The sequence below is a fragment of the Lutra lutra genome, chromosome 11 (assembly GCF_902655055.1).
Source record: "Lutra lutra chromosome 11, mLutLut1.2, whole genome shotgun sequence".
Classification (NCBI taxonomy): Eukaryota; Metazoa; Chordata; class Mammalia; order Carnivora; family Mustelidae; genus Lutra; species Lutra lutra.
Window position 1 is genome coordinate 95,322,613 of NC_062288.1, and position 23,805 is coordinate 95,346,417.

The 23,805-nt window shown below is 39.8% G+C and overlaps 1 protein-coding gene across 5 annotated transcripts in view; it reads right to left on the minus strand.

Moving 5' to 3' along the window:
- BRAF (B-Raf proto-oncogene, serine/threonine kinase) overlaps positions 1-6,093 on the minus strand; it is a 178,676-nt gene extending 172,583 nt beyond the window's left edge. For 2 of the 5 annotated variants that reach the window (XM_047694470.1, XM_047694467.1), the window contains exon 1: positions 5,745-6,091. In XM_047694470.1, coding sequence (XP_047550426.1) covers positions 5,745-5,870 — 126 coding nt within the window. In that variant the 5' untranslated portion in view covers positions 5,871-6,091. Of the gene's footprint in view, positions 1-5,744 lie in introns of all 5 variants that reach the window. The other 3 variants (XM_047694465.1, XM_047694466.1, XM_047694468.1) reach the window with 3 other exon arrangements.
- Positions 6,094-23,805: the final 17,712 nt, after the last annotated feature.

A 23,805-nucleotide genomic window follows, 5' to 3' on the forward strand; every position in this document is an offset into this window, starting at 1 on the left:
GTTGGGCCACTGCTTTCGGCTCAGGTCATGATCCCAGGGTCCTGGGACTGAGTCCCACATCGGGCTCTCTGCTCAGCGGGGAGCCTGCTTCCTCCTCTCTCTCTGCCTGCCTCTCTGCCTACTTGTGATCTCTGTCAAATAAATAAATAAAATCTTTAAAAAAAAAAGAAAAAGAGAACTGCAAAGTACAGAAAAACAGAACACATCATATGTATTAAGGTTCCATTCACTATTTCTTTCACTAAAATCTGGGTACCTACATGCCAGATACTATTGCAAAAGGTGAAGATAAAAAAAAAATGTGCAGAACAGACAAAATCTATTTCTCCTACGCACATATTAGAGGAACTTAAAACCTGAATTTCTCACAGTGGTATGCTACCCTGTAAAAACTATCATCCTATGGAACAATTGTCCCCAAAGTGCTGTCAATAACTACAGCCACATTACAAGAATGAAAATGATGTTTCATTTGATGTTACAGAGCTTCCAGAAGACAAAGTTAATTGAGTTCAGAGCAATTTTTATATTCTGTATCAAGGATATTCCCAAGACCCAGAAAGGAATGTAATGTTACTGGGCATCAATTTCCCTCTATATGCATAGTCTTGATATGAGAAGAAACAAGACTAATAGTTTTTTAAGCCCAAGAGAAAACATGGAAACCAAAATAATCTCAGAGGGTAGAGGGTAGAAAAAATAATTGCTTAATGTTAGGGTGTAGGCTGTATTAAGCATTTCTTCTACCATGCTAATTATGTATGATAGTAAAGTAGGTTGGTAGCCAAAAGAAACTAAAAAATAAAGACTACCTCCCAGAATACGTCAATGCCTCCAGCAAATATTTAACAAAGGAATGGAACAAATGAAACTATCTTTTTGGTTCTTATATTAAGTTATCTATAACATTATGACTATAAAAGCACTGTTTACCTTTAAAAAACAGAAAAGCTCCTATACAGGCTCACCTATTTTGAACTCAGTTCTCTAACTATTGCTGATCCTGACCTCACAGAATAACCAATGTAGGTAAAACAGAGAATGAGTAGAAGACTCAATTCAACTTCTGAGGAAGACAAAATCAAGTAAGAATTACTGATAATAAAGGTTTACAGTAATGACAATTTGAGGAAGAAATATAGGAAGCATAGCAACATACTACATTGTTGGGGATTGTGATACAAAATCTTCACTAAGTATGCAGCTAAATTAATAATATCAAGGTGTCTAAGAAAACAAAATGCATTTTCAATTCTAAAGGAGAAGACAACTTTATTACTGGGGGAAAGGAAAAAGGAAGAAAGCTAAGCAACTGCCTCATTCTTCAACAGGTAAGCATGAGGTCTTAAGAAAACGTTAAAAACAAAAACACAAAAAATATCGATGCAGCCTGCTCCTTTCCGATCCTCCCCACCATTCACAGAACATAGGTTAACAATTGTTACAACAGCTTCCTATTCATCCTTATCAAGAAAGCAAAGGACAGAGAATTGAGAAAAGTCAAACTTCTCTGGCCTGTTAGCCAAATATAATTTTTCTGGCCTATTATCCAAACAAGATTAAATCAAGTTTGCTCTTAGGTTTACTACATTCAAAGATCTGAGCATCCAGCACCAACATTCCTTTCTTATCTGTTTACTGATAAATGATTCCTTTAACAGCCAGCATGTGGAAGTGACTGATATCAGACAGTTTTCTATATAAAAGGAGTGGAAGCCTGAAGCAGTGAAGGAGAGAGAAAGAGAACACAAAGAGACAACCAGAAATGCTAAAGACAAACAGCTCTTTTATGCTTAACAGCTATGTTCTTTCCACCTTCAAAAATACCTAGACAAAGTATGAACAGCAAAACCACAACTCCACAAGCACACAGTACGCTAACGGGACTACCCCCTTTTAGGAGTATGAGGTAATCCAACCTGGTTTCACATGGCTCATAAAGATGTGTTTTAATACACTGGACCACAAGATAAAGAAGATCCCATCCCAGAATACTGCCTAGTCAATGATTATAATTACACAACTTAACTAAGACTGGTGATAAGAGATCTTGAAAACAATGTAATTTTAATTGTAATGCAACTGCAAGAAGCTCCTTCTACAGAAACGCAGCAGAAGAATAGTTAATAAATATCACACTCTGGTAGAACACATTTAAAAAAATAAATGTATTTATTATATCATATAGTCATATTATCCCATATTATACCATATGGTCATGGAAAGAAACATTGGGGAAATATAAATGATCAGAAGTAAAGGTGTAATGCCCAAAGTGTAAGCACATTCATTTCATAAATATCTAATAAGCTCCTATTATTTACCAGAATATTCTATTTTGACATCTACAAAGTAATACAATACAGGACATGAAATCTGTTCACTTCCCAAAACAATTTAAAAACTAAAATCTACATTCTATGTTCAAAATGTTTGATAACAAATAGTTAAAAAAACTCTAATATCCAAGAAAAATGATTAGTTTTAAAAAATCAAAATATTACCTAATGAAATGTAAAATATTTTGCTATATTAAGTTTAAAAATATTATAAAACCACATATACTGTATTGTACAAACATTAAAAAAGTTTTGGATACATACCAAAATGTTTAAACTAATTATATCCTAGTGGCAAGATTACAGATTTTTTTTTTTTGTACTTATAGCTTTCTAATTTTTCAACAATGAATGTGCTTTCCCTCTATAGACAGAAATTTTAATGCAGCTGAAATTCCCTTCTGAGAAACTTTAAAAACAAAACCAAAAAACTATTTTACTGTCAGGCAAGGGAATTCTTTAGTATAAAATGTGTCATTTTACACAAGCATAACTTCATTTGTTTCCATGCACTTGGCAATTATATCTCTTCAAGTACACAGAAGGAAGATAGTTAAATTAAAAGACCACAGTACATATCAGTTTGTACCGGATTAACAATACAACTTCAAATTTTAAATGATTTCTTGGAGGAATTTCTTCTGCCATCCATAACACTGATGTCTATATTCAAAAAAGATCCACTTTTAATCATTTATTCCCCTCCTCCCCGATGCGAATACCTTTATTATCAGCTCCTATAAGAAATTATAGAGGGAAAACTATTCATCACTAAACATTAAAACCTTAGAGGAGGAGGCAGTACAAAACACTTCTAATTGAATTTAGTTAGGAGTATCCTTTGTAGTTTCAGGAGATACCAATATGCTTTCCAATGATTGGCAAATTTAAACTTAAATTCATTAGTGTAGTGGTTCTCAAGCATTGATACATGAGAACTGCCCAGGAAGTGTGCCAAAATACTGAAACTTACGGCGCTCTCACCTACTGAATCAGAATCTTGAGTACAGAACTCAAAAACAATCTGGCCCTTTCAAATAAGATAGCAGCGACTGTACTTAACAAAAGACTTCTCTACATCATTGCAAACTGTTCTACTAAGTCTTAAAGTTCTCAATGTAAACAATGTTATAATCAGAGAATTACAATTTCATGAACCATACCCATTAATTTCTCCATTCTTCTACTCTGTAATAGTCTTCAAAGTTACAATTCAACAAAACCACACATACACTACAGAGTAAAGCAAGCCCAGAGGCACCTGTGCCTGGTAAGACAAAGGCATATCCGATTCATGGAAAAAATAGACAGCAGATGTGACCCCTAGTATTTAGCTATTAAAAACAATGTATCCTAAAAATAAATTTCCATGTCAACGGAACAAAGCTGTTTATAAATAAGAAGGAATGTGGAGGTGTGGGGAAGACAAGAGGAAGCTTCAGCAAGTCAAGAACCAAAAGCCAGGAAACAAGGCCAAATGAATGGCAACGGGCGACTAGGAAATCAGAATAAACTAGGAAATGGAAGAAGGGAAGAGCTCTATCCTTAGAATCCCAGAAGTTGGGGAAAATGAACAGATGTTAGAGGAAACTGATCCAAGCAAAAATGCAAACTAAAAATTAAGTGGAAAGTCGTGCAATTACGGAAGGAAAAAATGAAACAAGATGGGATCAGGAGGGAGACAAACCATAAGAGACTCTTAATCCCAGGAAACAAACTGAGGGTTGGGGGGGGGTAGGGATAGGGTGGCTGGATTATGGACATTGGGGAGGGTGAGTGCTGTGAATTGTGTAAGCCTGATGATTCACAGACCTGTACCCCTGGGGCAAATACATTATATGTTAATTTTTTAAAAAGAAAGAAAGAAGATATGAAAACTTTAGATCAAATGATGATATAGAACACATGATGCGCATAGATGGAGGTGGTATAAGAGGCTGAAAAATTATTATTGTGAACAAACTAGAGCAAGCATATAGGATAATTTCCAAAGTAAAGATGATGAAGCAGGAAAAGAAGCATTGCACAGACAAGAATGAGGCGTTGAGAATTGGGAAACCAAATGTAAGCAGTAGGAAGGAAAGAGAACTTTGAGCAAAGTCAACGGAATAACTCACGTTATCTAATCAATTACAAAGCACAGTTATATTAAATATTATCTCATAATTTGCAAAGTATAATAAAGTTGTTATTTTATACAGTACAACGCCAAATACTAAATGGAATAAATTTTCCCTAAAAACCGGACGTAAGTAATTTGACAAAGTGGTAAGAGGCTGAATATTGCAAAAAACAGGCCGAGAGAAGCCAAAGCGGGAAAAGTGAAAGGTAAAAACTGGGACAAAAAGGAGGACAACAGAAAGAAATCAATCAAATCTATTTAAAAATGGGTAGGAAAAAATAAAGAGGTGTGAATACACAATGTAAGACTAACCAGAAAGTGCCTGTAATGCAAAAGAAACCTGACGGAATCCTGACAGCTTTAGGATTCAGAAAGTAAGGAAGGAGCTCCAAAGCGTCCAGACGGACTTGTAAAGATAATAGATAACAATGTTAGGAAGCAGTAGAATGATCCAGAGGGCCTGAAGAGAACTAGGGTAAGAGAAGTGCAAAAATGGTTTTAAGTAGAAACTAAGGCTAGAAGGCTGGCAGGTCCGACAACCGGCAAGAGAGCAGAGCAGCAGATGGGAATGGGTTGGGGGGAGGGTTACCACTCAGCGACAGAGCACAGAACTGGGGGCCTGACACCGGGATAAAAAAGGAGAACGGAAACAGTGGATTTAAGGCTGAAAAAGTAAAGATTAAATCAAAACCATCCGCTGGGTAAAACAGGTGAAGAGACATCCCCTTAACAAGTGGAAAAGTGGAGGGGAGGGCAGCGGCCTGAAAAGGGGGACATCAGGGAGAGAGGAGGGGTATGATGCGCCCCATCACTCCCGTGACCATGTAATAATTACAACAGCAACTCAAGCTGGGGTCCCGGCCCCGGCTACTAACCTGTATCTTTGCACCTGGATGCCACCACCCTTTCCTACCCCCCACCCCCAAAATAATGAAAACATCGAAGAGACGAGAGCCTGGCTACCTTCAGCCAGCCGTGACCTTCTCGGACCAACCCTGAGTCTCGCCCCCTACTGATAGCCTCCTGCTCAACCAATGCTGCCCGAATCCCCCAAGCTGGGGTGCGAGTCAGGGAAACCCCCCTGGGCCACTGTGTGTGTTTACGTAGCGAGGAGCTGCATGACGGAGAGGGACAAGGCGGGGATGCCCATCTCCCACCCCGCAGAACCCAAAGAAGGAGGTGGCTGAGGGCACCAGAGCCCCCACCGCCACCTCGTTCCCCCCAAAAAACACCAGCCAGCCGAGCCCAGAGCTCGGAGGTGTGTAGGGTGCGCCGGCACTCACCTCCTCGGGAATGGCAGGGTCCGCAGCCGAAGAGGCCGCGGCGCCGGCGCCGGCCTCGGGCTCCATATCCCCGTTGAACAGAGCCTGGCCCTGCTCCGCGCCGCCGCCGCCGCTCAGCGCCGCCATCTTATAACCGAGACCCGGGGCCGGAGCGACCGCTGCTGGGCGGGGAGGGGGAAGGGAGGCGGAGGGCGGAGGGGCGGGGGGAGGCGGAGGCGGAGGGCGGGGGGCGGTTGGGGAGGGACGGCCGGGGCGGCGCCGGCGGCGGGAGGGCTCCTGGGCCACCTCAGGAACCGGCCCGCGGCCCCCGGCGCAGCCGAGCCTGAGGGGATTGGGGGAAGGACGCTAGGCGGGGGGCGGGGGAAGGGGGCGGAGACGACTAGAAGTCGCCGCGGCAACGGCGTCACCCCCGTGTCACGGCCGTGACGTCACCCGGGGTGCGTGACGTAATCGTAGGAGCGCCCTCCCGCCGTCGTCAGGGGAGGGTTCCTTCCCCTCCTGCCCACCGTCGCGCGCGCGCGTTTCCTCGGCTCCGCGGTTTCCATGGCTCCGATTTCCTACTTCATTCTCTTCTCGGTCTTAAACCTGTTCTGTAATGTGGGATTTACTAGAAGAGCATGGGTGGTGTTGGAGGAGAAGTTAAAATCCTAGAGGGAGGAAGACGGGAAAGCCCATGCTACTTGTGTTTTTTCCATTACAGCGAATGTGTCATAAAAATAAGATTTGAAACCCCAAGGTGGAAACATTCAAGGAGAATTTGATAGAAATGTATTTAAGAGCAGCTAAATCATCAGAATGATTTTTGTATCCGTTTCATTAAAGGATCTGGCCTGTTAAAGAGGGTCTAAATGGAAGTCTCAAAGCTTATCCCCATCGTTGAGAAATAAAACGTTTTCTTTAAGTGTGCTTTTCATCTTCCAGTCATTCTGGAAATGGAAAACTTTCCATATGCTAGTGCCTACACAAGGCACGGCATTCTAGACATCTGGAGCATCAAAACTTTAATAATTTTTATTTTCAAGATAATTATTCAAAACATTTTTAAATACTAGGTGCCTTGCATGAACAGAATATTCCAAGGTGTTAGCTGTGCAAAATATGCATGAAAACAAGAGGGGAGTTCAATTCCCTTTGTCAGGCCCAATTACAAAACGAAATTAAGGAAACCCAATTCATTATTAAAAATACTTTTATCTTAAAAAATACTTTTATCTTAAAGGAAAAGGGAATATTCAGGGAAAAAAGGAATGGAGAATAGAGGAAAGGAATATAATGGCAGTTACTGTGGGCTCCTGATGGTGTACAAAGTACAAAGTACAAAGTAACAGTAGACATCAAGTCATGAGAAGCTTTGAGTGAACTACATTTTTTACTTCCCATGTGGAGGGAAGTCACCAGTGACGTTACAGTATTCACCATGATTAAAGAGATAGAAAGCTGTCCTACTGACTCCTGAAGCTGAATGTCTGCATATTGATAGAGTCACTGTGAATCCAGGTACTCTAGAGGTAAGGCATTGTGTGTGAGGCTGCTTGATTAATCAGAATATTAATATTTCTCTACAATGAAAATTGGAAAGTAGAGACTATCAAGCGGGCATGATAGATTTGTTAGCATTGTTGTACTTTTTCTTCCAAGTAGAAAAGTCTCCTTGAAGAACTAAATATAAATCAAAAAGAGGTTTGGCCATAAGAGACTCTTAATCTCACAAAACAAACTGAGGGTTGCTGGGGGAGGGGGCAAGGAGAGGGGGGTTGGGTTATGGACTTTGGGGAAGGTATGTGCTATGGTGAGTGCTGTGAAGTGTGTAAACCTGGCGATTCACAGAACTGTACCCCTGGGGCTAATAATACATTATATGTTAATAAAAAATTTTTTTAAAGAGGTATGGCAAAAGTAGAGTAAATGAAAATTATCATAAGGGTTAATGTCATCAAGCTACACTATTCTGAAGCACTCTTCTTTACTGTAAGGACATACTTCTAAAGTGACCAAAATAGCACCACTAGCCAGTCATGGCACCTTTTACCCTTGATTTTATCAAAAACAACTTGCAGCACTTTCATTTCAACAGTCCTATTTCATTTTTTTTTAAATCAGACACTAAAAAATTATGTCATTATGACACTTCCTCATAACATTCAAAGTTCTAAGATTTGTTTTCATTGGTTCCATTTTAAATTATAACCTTATCAGCAACAATCTGTAGCTCATATCCTACATAGTTATTTCTCCATAGGATGACTGATCTCATCCATTTAATAGTGATTCTTCTTAGCTTCTCTTCACTCAATATTCTCTGACCTTGTCTTTAAATTCTGGATATATCTTATTTGATTTCCCTAGGCTATTCTAAAGCCCCTACAGGATCTGGATGGGAAAATATGGAAAAGGCATAAACTTTGGAATACAAAGATCAGTATCAACATGCCACATCTTGGCTGTATAATCTGAAAGAAGGTAAGTCCGAATCTCTGTTTGTTGTTGTTGTCTTAATCTATAAAAAGAAGGTGGTAATAATGCCAGCCCAACCTGCCTAACTGTATCATTGCAAAGATCAAACATAGATTTTCCTTTAACAAAATATCAATACCTTCTCAGTCAGAATTCAGACAAGGCATAGCAGAAATGGCTTGTCTCTGCTCCATGATGTCTAGGATCCTCAGCTGGGAAGGCTCAGTGCTTGGAGGTGTCTCAATGGATGGAGACTGGAATAATCTGGGGGCATATTTCCTCATATGCCGGGTGATTGAAGCTGGTACCTCAGCTGGGGCAGTCAGCCACAATATCCAAGCATTCTTTCCTCACGTGGCTTGAGCTTCCTTATAGCATGATTGCTTCAAAATAGACTTCTTACGAGTCAAGGTAAGGGCTCCAAACACTAGTGTTCCTCTAAGCAAGGTGAAAGCTGTATTGCATTTTATGACCTAGCCTCCAGAATCACACAGTATCACTTCTGTTGCATTTTATTTATTTATTTATTTATTATTTTATTTATTTATTTTATTTTTATCTTATTTTGTTTATTTTGGATATAGTAAGTCATTAAGTCTAGCCCAAATTCAAGGCAAAGGCGTAGAGATCGTATACAGAAGAAGTGTCAAAGAATTTACAGTTGTGTTTAATTTACAGACACGTTGTGTTTCGAATAAAGAACTAGCTATTCTAGAAATAGTTACTTATCCTCACCTTCTCCAGAGGGTATTCTATACTCAAATTCTCCTCCTTTTTATTATTGGGAATCAATAAGAACCATCTCAGTATAATAACGAAGAAGCCTTTACCTTCTTTCGTTAGCTTCTTACCACTGCATGCAAAAATAAATGCAGGTCCTTGACCATAGAATACAGCCAGTCTTCTCTTGGGTACTTCACGCCCCTGCAAATCCCAGTGCTTCCATAGGCAGGATGCTGTGCTGAAACTCTCTACCCAAAAGTATGGTACTGTGTTCTTGGAGCATGTAATGGGCTAAGCCAGTTTGTGATCTGCACAGAAACAGAAAAAACACCTCCTCCTTGTGCTATGGTGTATCATATGGGCATCAAATCAGTATTATCTCGCATTCTAAAGTTTTATAGTTTATTTTTTAATACATCTATTTTTTAAAAGATTTTACTTATTTATTGTCAGAGAAAGAGCACAAGCAGGGGGAGCAGCAGGCAGAAGGAGAAGTGGGTTCCCTGCTGAGCAAGGAGCCTGATGCAGTACTCCCAGGACCCTGAGATCACGACCTGAGCCAAAAAGCAGATGCTTAACTGACTGAGCCACCCAGCTATCCCATATGGACAGTTTAATCAATGCAGTTCTTTTAGGTTTTGTTCACAGTCCCCTTATGCCCTTAGGCATTCCTGTATTCACAGGAAGCTAAAAGACACATCTACGTGAGGGGCATTCCTCAGACCTTTGCTCCAATTAATGTCTGGGACACCCAAGAAGTCTTGCTCCTATGTCTGACCCTCTTCCAGTTTATTTCTGACTTGTGTTTCTATCTTGAATCTTGCGTTCTAATAGGTACTGGATAGTCCCACTCTGGACCTGCCCAGTCAGGTCTGATCCACATTAATGTGGTCAACTCCTAGAAAACAAGCAAGCAGCTTCTAGGAAGCTTCTACAGCTCCAGCCACATTCAGTGATATATAGCTGATTACAATTTAATGTTTTCTTTATGAATCAAGGTCATCATGGTGAATTACACATCTTGTATTAATAGAAGGCTATTCTCAGAAGCTATTTAGGTATGAATAGAAAACAGAGTCATAGAGTTGATGCAGGGCAGCCTTCCTGCAGAGAGATACTTGGAATCTTCTCAGTGGAATTTCAAACTCTATCCAAATGTGATGGGGACCTCACTAAAATAGTACATTAAATGGTAACTTTTTTTCTTGACATTGAATTGAAACCCTCCTCTTTATGATATCTATATTCTGGTCTGTTTTGCCTTTAGAGGAACACAGGACAAGTCTATTTCTTATTCTGTGTAACTGCTTTCAAATATTTGAAGGGAGTTCTGTTTCCTTTAGTTCTTCCTCAAAGCATTTTCTCATCTTCCTGTGTACTATTCAATTTTCCTCTTAAAACGTGGTCCCAGGGGGCGCCTGGGTGGCTCAGTGGGCTAAGCCGCTGCCTTCGGCTCAGGTCATGATCTCAGGGTCCTGGGATCGAGCCCTGCATTGGGCTTTTTGCTCAGCAGGGAGCCTGCTTCCCTCTCTCTCTCTCTCCCTCTCTCTGCCTGCCTCCCCGTCTACTTGTGATCTCTCTCTGTCAAATAAATAAATAAAATCTTTAAAAAAACAAAAAAACAAAAAAACGTGGTCCCAGAGCACCTCTGTGGCTCAGTCAGTTAAGCGTCCACCTTCAGCTCAGGTCATTATCTCAGAGTACAGGGATCAAGCCCTGTGTCTGGATCCCCGCTCAGCAGAGGCTTTGTCCCTCATCCCTCTGCTGCTCCCCCTGCTTGTGCTCTCTCGCTCTCTGTCAGAAAAATAAATAAAATCTTTAAAAAAACAAACTGGGGGCGCCTGGGTGGCTCAGTGGGTTAAAGCCTCTGCCTTCGGCTCAGGTCATGGTCCCAGGGTCCTGGGATCCAGCCCCTCGTCGGGCTCTCTGCTCAGCAGGGAGCCTGTTTCCTCCTCTCTCTCTCTGCCTGACTCTCTGCCTAGTTGTAATCTCTATCTGTCAAATAAATAAATAAAATCTTTAAAAAACAAACAAACAAACAAACAAACAAAAAAACATGGTCCTTTGCATTGAACACCATTTCAGATTTGCTCCAACTGACAAAGAATAGAATCTCTGATTGCAATAACCTAGGTCCCATGCTTTTGTTAATAAAATAAAAAATCATACCAATACCATACCAATTGGTACCAAAAGGTACCAATAATGGTACCTATGAAGTTGAAGTTAACAAAAAAAACTTTGTGGTTTTTTTTTTTAATAAAATGCTATTGCATCAAGTCTAGGTTTTCTCTCATCCCCTGTTGTCATGTCATGAATTAGGCACTGTTGTCATCCCCTCTACTGAACTCACATTCCTCAGGATTTTTTAATTCTTGAGGGAAGACTTTCCTTTTAGATTCATGAATGGTATTAGATATTATATTTCTTTCTTTTTTGAATTTTTAAAATAACAGCTTTATTGAGATATAATTCACATATAGTATGGATTTAAAGTAGATAACTCATAGGGTGCCTGGGTGGCTTAGTCATTTAAGTGCCTGACTCTTGATCTCAGCTCCGGTCTTGATCTCAGGGTCTCAGTCTCAGGGTTATGACTTCAAGCCCCGTGTTGGACTCCACACTGGGGGTGGAGCCTATTTAAAAAATAAATAAAGTAGACAATTCACTGTTTTTTTCATTTTTTAAAATTTAAATTCAATTAGTTAACATATAATATATTATTAGTTTCAGAGGTAGAGTTCAGTGACTCATCAGTCTTATGTAACGCCCAGTGCTCATTACATCACGTGTCCTCAATGCCCATCTCCCCACTACCCCTCCCCCCATTCCCTCTCCTCCAGCAACCCCCAGTTTGTTCCCTGTGATTAAGAGTCTCTTTTGGTTTGTCTACCTCTCTGGTTTTGTCTTGTTTTATTTTTTTCCTCCCTTCTGCTATGCTCCTCTGTTTCATTTCTTAAATTCCCCGAATGAGTGAAAGCATATGATAGACAATTCACTGATTTTTAGTATATCCATAGAGTCAGGCAACCATCATCAAAATTAATTTTAGAACATCTTCATCACTCCAAAAAGTACCCTAGATATTATTTTTTTTTATATTATATTTTTTAAAAGATTTTATTTCTTGGGTGCCTGGGTGGCTCAGTTGGTTAGGCGACAGCCTTCAGCTCAGGTCATGATCCCAGAGTCCTGGGATCGAGTCCCACATTGGGCTCCCTGCTCCTTGGAGAGTCTGCTTCTCCCTCTGACTTTCTCCCCTCTCATGCTCTCTCTCACTGTCTCTCTCCCAAATAAATAAATAAAATCTTTTTTTTTTTTAAAAGATTAATCTTTAAAAAAAAAGATTTTATTTATTTATTTGACAGAGAGATCACAAGTGGTCAAGGAGGCAGGCAGAGAGAGAGGGAGAAGCAGGCTCCCTGCTGAGCAGAGAGCCTGATGCAGGGCTCGATCCCAGGACCCTGGATCATGATCTGAGCTGAAGGCAGAGGTTTAACCCACTGAGCCACCCAGGCACCACCCCTTGATATTATATTTTTAACATTTACCAAAGGATATTTGTATCAGTATGTTATTTCATGTTATAACATCTTGCTTATACTACCCTTCGTGTGTTAATAAGATACAGAGTTCTTTGAAATATTCTTTGTGAATTTGGTAATTTGGATAATTAAAATTTAAGTTTGCTTTTATTGCATGGTACAGTAGACTATATACAGTATGCTACCTTTTGGCAAGAAGCAAGGGGAAGCTGTATATATAATGAAAAGGGCACCTGATAAGGGATGAGTAAGAATGGTGTAGAGGAGAATGAGACTTCTCTGAGTATATCTTTTAAGATAGTTTGACTTTATGGGACATGTGAGTAAGTGAATAAAAGTAAAATCTAACCAAATGAACCTAATGGTATATCAAATTCATAATGCAACCACACAGAAAAAGTGATTAATTCAAGTGGCTTTTGAATGTCATTTTCTGACTATAGAGTATAATGAACTTATGCCGTGTTAAAGTAGCTAAACTGGCACCGTTTGCCGGAAAGAATCCTCTTCCATCATGTGTGACCTGCTCACTCACTCCAAAATATATCCCCTGAGATGGTCCAGAGCAAACTCTCTTCTCCAGCGCTGTAAGATAATGCATTTGTGAGGGGAACTCTTAGAGCTCTCTGCTGGCTCTCGTCGGTAAGCCAGAAATAACAATAATTGCTACCATTTCTATGGAATGCATGTTTAACTCTATGATGATAGGCTTCTCCTGCAGGACCCCCATCACTGACACTGTAATGACAGCCCAAGGTAGTAACAGTCTAACTTGTTCTGCAGTCCCTCCTCATAGCTTCTAGCTCAACCTCACAGATTTCATTTTTGCCTTGTTTCTCCCACTTTACCTCTGTCTTTCTCTTCCTGACTGTCTGGCTGAAGACTTTCTGGATCCAGCAGCGGACCCACAAACACCAGCCTCACCTAGACTGTTTAACCAGCTCTGTGGTTGCCGGAGACCAAAGCTCTGTAATATATTCCTTTGTTAAATATTTTTTTTTAATTTGTTTACTTATTTATCTGAGAGAGAGAGAAAGAGAGAGAGCACAAGCAGGGGGAGGGGCAGAGGGAAGGGAGAAGCAGACTCCCCGCCGAGCAGGGAGCCCGCTGTGGGACCCTGTCTCAGGACACTGAGATCATGACCTGAGCTGAAGGTAGACGCCCAACCAAATGAGACACCCAGGCACCCCTCTGTAACACATTCTTATTATTTATGTATCTTAACACTTTTGCTTCTGATTAAATACTGACTGGAATATGTTCCAAGAGCAAAATGCACTACAAATGAATCTTTAACTTTATTAGGAGGCTTATTATTGGTAGTGACATTGGTTTTGTAATTCTTTTTTTTTTTTTTTTTGGTTATGTAATTCTGAAACAATTTGTATTTATTGTGGGTAGAACAAATGAGTACATATGATGATGTTGGGAATCAAGGTTCTTACAATAGAAAAGGTTAGAAACACATTATGAACAGAAATTGAAGAAGAACCCTGTGATGCTAGATTCGAATTGTAATAATTGTATTGATATAAGATTTAGAGAAAAATAATGTGTCTGTGAACATATGTGTATGTATAGTTTAAGAAGAATATATGCTAGTTATTATACAGAGAAGATGATAGAGATGTATACTATATAATACATATGCCATGTAAGTATATATACTTATAAATGCTTATATAATCTGTATCTGTATTTACATTTATACCTAGATATAATATATATAGGTATTTATATGTGTACTATATATATATGGTGTGTGTGTGTATATATAAATATATAGACGTAGATATAGATTAGCTCTGTGCACTGAAGAGGTGCCTGGGAGTTATCAGTAGATATACTGGTGCCTGGTTCTTGATTTTGAAATGCCATTCTCCACTATAAGTAATAAGGGCTCCTTTGAGAAATGGCTGATTCCAGATCTGGGACAGGAAATGTATAAACTGAGCTTGTACAGTACGCACCTTGGTGTACTCCAGAGCAAGGGCATGATAGAATTAGGAAGAAATCACCATTTTGCCACTGCCAGTGTAACAATTACTCCAGGTGGGGACCATTAATAGTTGCTGAAACTCTTACTGGGTAAAAGAGTGTTGGGGATCAGGGGAGTCCTATGGTTTCGTAATGCTACCACACAGACCCTTCACTAATTATAAAGAGGGAAGTGCACATTTACAATAGCAGTCCCTCCATTAACCAAGCTGATGGGGGATAATTCAACATTATGCGACAAGTCCTGATGTGGTGCACATTCTATGTAGTATTGGGGCCAAATAATGTTAAACTGAACATAACCATGAGGAAACCATCAAATCCAGAATGTGGGAGATTAGAGAAGACAAACAACTCTAACTCTTCAAAAATTCAATATCATGGGGGCACCTGGGTGGCTCAGTGGGTTAAAGCCTCTGCCTTCGGCTCAGGTCATGATCCCAGGGTCCTGGGATTGAGCCCCGAATCGGGCTCTCTGCTCAGTGGGGAGCCTGCTTCCTCCTCTCTCTCTCTGCCTGCCTCTCTGCCTACTTGTGATCTGTCAAATAAATAAATAAATATCTAAAAAAAAAATTCAATATCATGGGAGCACCTGGGTAGTTCAGTTGGTTAGTCATCCGACTCGATTTCAGTTCAGGTCACGATCTTGGGTTGTGGGATTGAACCCCATGTCAGGTTCTGCACTGGGCATGGAGCCTCCTTGTCCTGCTCCCTCTATTTCTCCCGTCCCCATCTCTAAAATAAATAAATAAAATCTTTTTTTAAAAAGATTTAAGGGCGCCTGGGTGGCTCAGTTGGTTGGGCGACTGCCTTCGGCTCAGGTCATGATCCCGGACTTCCAGGATCGAGTCCCGCATCAGGCTCCAGCTCTTTGGGGAGTCTGCTTCTCCCTCTGACCTTCTTCTCTCTCATGCTCTCTCTCACTCATTCTCTCTCAAATAAATAAATAAAATCTTTAAAAAAAATAAAAAATAAATAAAAAGATTTTAAAAATTCAAGATTATGAAAAACAAAAAAGTCAAGGGCAGAAAGTCAAAGGAACTGTTCCACATTAAAAGACATTAACGAAAAAAAAAGATTAAAGAGCTTTAACAACCAAATGCAATGAAATTTAACTGAATACTGGATAAGATAAACTAGAAGAGACATTTTTGGGACAATTGGGGAACTTAAACATGAGTTATATATTAAAAAATAATTATGAATGAATGTGAATTAATGTTGATATCCTTATTTTTATAAGATGAATGGTGAAGTGTTTAAGGCTGAAATACTGTTATATCTGCAATTTACTTTAAGATGGTTCAGAAAGAAATGGTGATAAAGAAAAGGCAACAATTTATTGACAATTAGGGAATCTAGATAAAGGATATGGTCATTTGCAGTATTATTTTGACTTTTCTGTATATTTGGTATTTTTAAAAAAATGTTGGAGGGGTGTTCCTGGCTGGCTCAGTTGGTAGAGCATATAGCTGCTCTTCCTCTCAGGGTTGTGGGTTTGACCCCCATGTTGGGTGTAGAGATTACTTAAAATTAAAATCTTTAGGGGTGCCTTGATGACTCAGTCTGTTGAGTGTTTAACTCTTGATTTCCACTCAGGTCATGAGATAGAGCCTCATGTCAGGCTCTGTGCCCAGTGGGAAGTCTGCTTGAGATTCTCTCTCCCTCTCCTTCCCCTCCTCTCCTGGTGCTTTCACCCTCATTCTCTCTCTCAAATAAATAAACAAATCTTTAAAAAATACATAAAATCTTTTATAAATGTTGGAGGAAATTTCTTTTTTATTATATAAAAGCAGTGCATACTTACAGTAATAAAACATTGTCATCAGTTTCCAAAGGAATGTTTTTTCAGGCAATTAAAAACTTGCTAGTCATCTACTACTATTAATATTACATTAGGTTTTACCTACTTTTTAGCTTTATTGTCCTCTTACATAGGATTATTCCTGAGAAATCTAGTTTTATAACGCTTTATATTTTCTGATATTGTGGACTTAAACCTTTTTGTGTTGTGATTCATCAATGGTAAGAAAAATTTTTGGTGTGTCTCATTCAGGTTTTAATAAGACCCTATAATGTATCTCTACATATCAGATAGGGATCTTCTCTTATCTTAAATGTTGTTATATTACTCTACATATGTATTTGTAATACACTTTTATTATAAACATTTGTAGCAACACCTCTCTGGTAACTTCTTGTTCTTAAGATATATTTATGGTGTCTCATAGTTCATTCCTTCTTCATTTCTTTCGTTCACTCAACAAATACTTACTGGATACCTACTGAGTGCCAGGAAATATGCTAAGCTTTTATGTAATCTGAATAATGAGAGTCTCGGATTTTTTGTTGGTTTGTCTAAACATTGACCATTGTTCTGGGAGAGCCTTGTATACATTAGACTGTTTCTTGTTTTTTGTTCTTAAGGCAAGTCGGTTAATTTTTATTTATTTATTTTTCAGAGAGAGCAAGAGAGTGACTAGGAGGGGCAGAGGAAAAGGGAGAGAGGATCCTAAGCAGGCTCCATGCCCAGTGCAGAGCCAACATGAGACTCAATCCCATGACCCTGAGATGCTGACCTGAGCCTAAATCAAGAGTCAGAGCTTAAACTGATTGAACAACCCGTGCTCCCCCACAGTAGACTGTCAAAGAGCAAATATCTAACAGTTCCCAACTGTTACAGACATCACAACGATCACTGTCATGTTTAAGGTCTCTAATGCTGATGTTCAAATCTGTGTTTTGTTTTATGTCTTCTTCTGAGATATAGAGACCGTTCTGTGAGATCTTGCTGCCTAAATCACAGAGAAGAAAGAGGCATTAAGACATGAACTCTCTATCTTCTAACTCCCCCCAATACAAACGTCTATGCATATTTTAACCATTCTTACATTCTTCCCTACCTGACAGTATGAGGTGTTGCTCCTCTTTCTATATTTGATACTGTTAGCTGTTTACTTTTTCTTGAAAATCTCTAATGCCTGAGATTTCATGATCCCACACGCTCCCGGTTCTTCTCAAAAAAGGTCAGTTCTTTCTTGGCTTCTTCTTGGGTTCAGTTTTCACCATTGGGAGTTTCACTGGGGAAAGAGGACTCCATCCTTTACCCATTTCTTTCCTCACAGAACTCCTTTACCCTTGTACCATACCATAGATTTTATTTACAATGATGACTTCTAGATATGTATCACAGTCTAGATAACTCCACCTGGGCTCAAACTCTAGTATCCAACTTCGTACTTCAAGTCTCTACCTGAATGTGTCACAGGCATTACAAACTCCCCAGATCCCGGACTGAGCCCTACATTCCCCACTTTATGCTCTAACAGCTGCTCAACCTCTATTTTTCTTTTTTAATTTTAGTTGGTGCCACCACCTTTTGACTTTCTTATTTAAAAATAAATACGGGGACGGGAGCACCAGGGTGACTCAGTGGATTAAGCCTCTGCATTCAGCTCAGGTCATGATCTCAGGGTCCTGGGACCAAGCCCCGCTCAGGTTCTCTGCTCAGTGGGGAGTCTGCTTCTCCACTACCCCCACCTGCCTCTCTGCCTACTTGTGATCTCTGTCTGTCAAATAAATAAAATCTTTATAAATAACTAAATACTAGGGTACCTGCGTGGCTCAGTTGGTTAAGCATCGAGTCTTGATTTTGGCTCTGGTCATGATCTCAGAGTCGTGAGATTGAGCTTTGCATCAGGATCTGCACTGAGCATGGAGACTGCTTAAAATTCTCTTTCTCTGAGGTGCCTGGGTGGCTCAGTGGGTTAAAGCCTCTGCCTTCAGCTCAGGTCATGATCCCAGGGTCCTGGGATTGAGCCCCACAACTGCTTCCATTTCTCTCTCTGCCTGCCTCTCTGCCTACTTGTGATCTCTGTCTGTCAAATAAATAAATAAATAATTTTTTTTAATGTTAAAAAAAAAAAGATTCTCTCTCCCTCTGCCTCTTTCACTCTCTCTCTCTCTCTAAAAAACAAAAAAAAGTTAGAAAAATGATAAATACTAATCCCCCCCAAAAGCAAGAGAACAACAAACTACCTTTTGGGGGTGATGGATATGTTTATTACCTTGTTTATATTATATCCCGGCTGTATGCCTATGCCCAGGGGACTCATCAAAATGTACATATTAAATATGTGCAACTTTTTGTATATTAAATTTATCTCAATAAACTTTTTTTTAAATTAAAGAAAAAGATAAATACTAATTTCATATTCTCTGTTACTAATGTAACAAAAAATCTTTGAGGTAATCCTTGTAATCTTTTTAAATATTTGAATCCAGCTACATTTGAAGTTTTTTAACAACAGATTGGCAAATGTATGTCTTTTCATCTTCATATCTTTTTTTTTTTTTAAAGATTTTATTTATTTATTTGACAGAGAGAAATCACAAGTAGGCAGAGAGGTAGGCAGAGAGAGAGGAGGAAGCAGGCTCCCCGCCGAGCAGAAAGCCCGATGTGGGGCTTAAACCCAGGACCTGGGATCATGACCCGAGCCGAAGGCAGCGGCTTAACCCACTGAGCCACCCAGGCGCCCCTCATCTTCATATCTTTTGCATGTTGGGTGTCCTCCTCAGAAGGAAAACTGGACTTTTTCCTTTTTAAAACTCTTTTATTTATTATTTGGTTACTTTTTAAACTTTTTCTTCCAAGATCTTGGTTTCTGGTTTTGGCATCTGCCAGGATTACTTCTTGCTCTGTTACTATAATGAATCAATATTGGGCTTAGTCAAATGTTAATTTAACAATTTGATAAATATATTGATATATAACTAGGTGTATATGTACCTGGGTGTCTCAGTTGGTTAAGCCACTGCCTTCAGCTCAGGTCCTGATCCTGGAATCCTGGGATTGAGTCCTGCTCCCTGCTCAGCATGGGGTCTGCTTCTCTCTCTGACCTTACCCCTCTCATGCTCGCTTGCTCTCATTCTCTCTCTCTCAAACAAATAAATAAAATCTTTAAAAATAAAAAATAAGGGGCGCCTGGGTGGTTCAGTGGGGTAAGCCGCTGCCTTCGGCTCAGGTCATGATCTCAGGGTCCTGGGATTGAGCCCCGCGTCGGGCTCTCTGCTCAGTGGGGAGCCTGCTTCTTCCTCTCTCTCTGCCTGCCTCTCTGCCTACTTGTGATCTCTCTCTGTCAAATAAATAAATAAAATCTTAAAATAAATAAATAAATAAAAAATAAAGTTTGTAAGCAGGAGACCGTGGGTGGGGCCAGGGCCACAGTGGTGGCAGATGGCCAGCCTGGACTCAACCAGATGCTATTACTGCTGCTGATTTACAGAAGATTAATAATCTAGACAGTAGCTTCATAATATTACTCCACCTTCAGAAGTTTTTTGGTCTATAGATCCAGACTGAAACTCCCAACCTTGTATGGAAATGTGCTTAGAGATGTCTCTAGCTAAAAGTGAGTAAGCTAAAGCCAAGATTGACACAATAAAGAAATTTAAAATGCTTCTGCTTCAAGAACGGGTGGCTGAGTATTGAAGCATCCAGGGTGAGGATCACCTGTTTTCATAGCTAGTTTATTTTTACTGGGTCTGAAGGTATCTACTCCCTTCATTGAATTGACATGCCTGTTACAAGGTGTTTGTGAGCAATAAACACTATTAAAGGTTTTTTAATAATGTGGAACTGGACCAATTACTTCAAGGCCATTATAATTTCCTCAAGACACTTGTCCTTGTAATTTGACTTTGCTGGATGTTGAAAACTTGAAGTAATGGGAGGTGTAAAATCAGTTTTCCTTTCTCTTTCCCTGAAGATTTATTTCACTGGGAAGTTTACAGCGTATAGTTAGTTACACATCGTTGGGTATGATTTATTTAATTATCCTCTGTGGGAAATAAAAATTAAAAGTTATGAAGTTGCATTTCTAGAATGGGTCTAGATATAAAGCAAGTACCCCATTTTTTCCATCTCAATACATTACGTACATACATACATATATAAAGTTACAATTAAAATAACCACGGATCTTAAGTGTTCTGATTTAGTTATGTGTTTCTTTGCCCTTTTGGATGACAGCTGGAGAAGATACATGGAGATATTGGTGCATTATGCATGGAGGTGAATTATACCTACCAGTTGCTTATTTCTGTGGCAAAGAAAGATTTAGTTAGTGGGAGATAGTGTTGAGAGTTGCTTAAAGGAGATGAAGAATGAATGGAGAGAAGCTGATGGGATATTTTGGTGAGAGTCTTTTTGTGGTCCTGGGCTTGAGAATCTGGAAAGCAAAGTCCCATGGATGTAGAGAGCAGGCCTTTCTCCCCATATCAGCACAGAACCCAGCCTGTTTTGGTAATGTGTAGACAGTGACTCTGGGACTACCAGTGGGCTGCATCTTCGGCATGAGTAGTGGAGAACCTGCAAAGGGCACCCTCAACAATAGCACGAGTTGTTCTCCTTCAGACAAAGTCAAAAACAGTGGACAATTGCTAGGAGAAACTGAAACAGAAGAGGAAGAACACAGTAGATCCCAAGTGGGAACTGGTTTGTGAACACCTGGAAGGTGCAGGGTCAATGTTACATTATTGCAGGGACACCATTCATATTTTGTTCAGTATAAATCTCAGTTGTGCTTCAGGGAGTGACATTTACCCAGGACACAATATCAGTCACACCCCCTGGAATTGGGCAATGTGGCTGCCTGGTCCTGGGAAGCATTCCTTTGGGAGACTCCCAGAAATAATTACAGGCTTCTTTATATGGGCTGCTGAGGTTCAAACTATCAACTGGTAGGGACTTAAACCATTGTGATTTTGAATTTTCAGTTAACATGTCTTCATTTTAGTCATATGGTCTAATAACATTTGGGAATCCTAGCTGCTTGGTTTTATACTGTTCTTGTCAGATATTGCTGTGTTCTCTTATAGCAGAGGCCCAGCTGGAGTCTAAGCAGTGTTTCAGATTCAAGTGTATTTGGAGGACTGGTGGGACATGCCTGCCAGTAGCCCATTTACTTGAGGGCTTGGAATGACTTGTAGATGGGTCAAGGGCCATGAGCCAGTGTTGCATAGAGTGATTCTGGTAATAGGATATTATCTGTATTTAGATTATTCTCCATTCTTGCAGTTTTTACTCATACCCAAGTTTTGAGGTAAATCTGCAGAAGGGTCACATTTCATTTAAATCTGTTCAGTATGGAGTTGAAAGTAAACTCCAGTGGAAGAATCACAGTGCAGACCATTCTGCGGTGAGGCCATGCTATCTGAAGGAGAGAATTATACATCCTTGAGAAACATTTCTTGGTGCATTACTGGGCCCTGATGGAGACAGAATATCTGACCATGGAGAACCAAGGGGCTGTGAGTCCAGAAATGCCCATTAAGGGTTTTATCAGTCCTGCCAAGTTATAAAGTCAGATGGGTCCCACAGCATTCCATCAAAAGATTGAAATGGTATATTTGATATCAAGCTTGAACAGAACTGAAAGACAGAAGCAGGTAGCCTAGACCTTCATGTCACCCACCACAATTACACAAGTACCCCTCTCTTCACTCATACCTATGGCCATGTTGTGGGAGAAGGTTCTGTAAAACCAGCTAAAGAAGGAAGGAAAAGCCCAAATTTGGCTCATGGATGTGTCAGCTAGGTACACAAGTAAAAACTGAATATGTATATGGTTGCATTATGTCCACATTTAGGGATGGCCTTAAACAATTGTTGGCAGGGAAAATCTTCCCAGCAGCCAGAGCTGAGTGGTACAACTGATTACCCACTTTGTGGGGAAGGGAAAGTGGGCCAAGATGAGAATATATGCATATTCTTGTGCAGTGGTCAGTGATGAGGGCCCTAGGATGGAAAGCCTGACAGATTGGATACAAGGAGATCTAGGGACAGGTCTTATGAATAGACACAGGAGAGTTGGCACAAAGTGTGCAGATCTCCATATCAAATGTTCATGTCCTCCAGGAAGCACTCACCATGGATAAGACATTCAATAGCCAAAGAGACCAAATGATTAGGCCAGTCTACATCAGTCAGTCTACATCATAGGACATCCCAGGGCTGACACTTTGGGCACATGAGCAAATTGGCCATGGTGGCTGAGGGTGGGGTTATGCATAGGCCCAATACCTTGGCCTCCCATTGCCAGGGCTGTTCTAACTACTGCTGCCAACTGGTCATCTCAGAGACCAGCAGTGAACCCCAGATGTGGCATCATTTATTGAGGAGACCAATTGGTTACTTGGTGGCAAATTGACATTAGGCATCGTGTTTTCTCCCTCAGTAATATCAAAAATACCTAGCAATCTCTCAAAGCCAACTAATAGAGCTCTATATTTTTTTTTTTTTTTACAATGGAACAAAGCTGAAGAAAATACCCTTTTAACGTGTAATCTTACTCATTGATGCTTTTCCTCCTATGGGATATAAAGCAGATGTGACATTACTTGAAAAAGGTACAAACAACTTTAATTTAAATAGATACTGACAATTGTTTATAAAAAAGCCTCTAATGCATCCAATTTCCACCAACAAGTATGAGAGACTCTCCTTCTCTGCACATTCTTGCCAACGACAGGCATTATTTTGACAAATAGATTTAAAGTGATATCTTCTTGTTAAGTACATTTCTTTAAGTACATTTACCTGACCACTAGCAAGTTTCCTATATTTTTATGCGTTTATTGGTCATTAGATTTTTCTCTTCTGTGAATTGTCTTCAAATGTTTTGCCACTTTTCTACTAATATCTTATTCTCTTTTGCCTGAGTTTGTAAGAACTTGTTATATATTATGGTTATTGAATATCTCTCCTCTTTATTATAAATATTTTCTCTGAATCTACTATTAGTTTAAATTATAGTACCTCCTTCACATTTATTCATATGAAAGTTGAAAATATTTATAGAGGCATATATGTCTATTTTTTTCTTTTATACCTTCAGGCTTTCCAGTGTCTCCTGCCTATTGATAAAATATGTATTTTCCTCCAAGGATTGATTGATTGATTGGCTGGAGAGGGAGGTGCGGGGGAGGCAGAAGAAGAGGGAAAGAGAGAATCTTAAGCAGGATCCATGCGGGACTCGATTTCATGACCCTGAGATCATGACCTGAGCCAAAAATTAAGAGTCAGGTGCTTAACATGTGAGCCACCGAGGTGCCCCTTTCCCCTAAGGATTTTGTTGTTTGATTTTTAAGAATTTTATCCATTTTGTCATTTCTTTTTATAACTGGTACAAGATAGAGATCTAAATTTATTTTCTTTAGGGGGTGCCTGCCTGTCTCAGTCAGGGGAGCATGCAACTCTTGATCTTGGAGTCACGAGTTCAGCCCCATGTTGGGCACAGAGCTTACATTAAATTTATTTTCTTTCAAATACGTAGCTACTT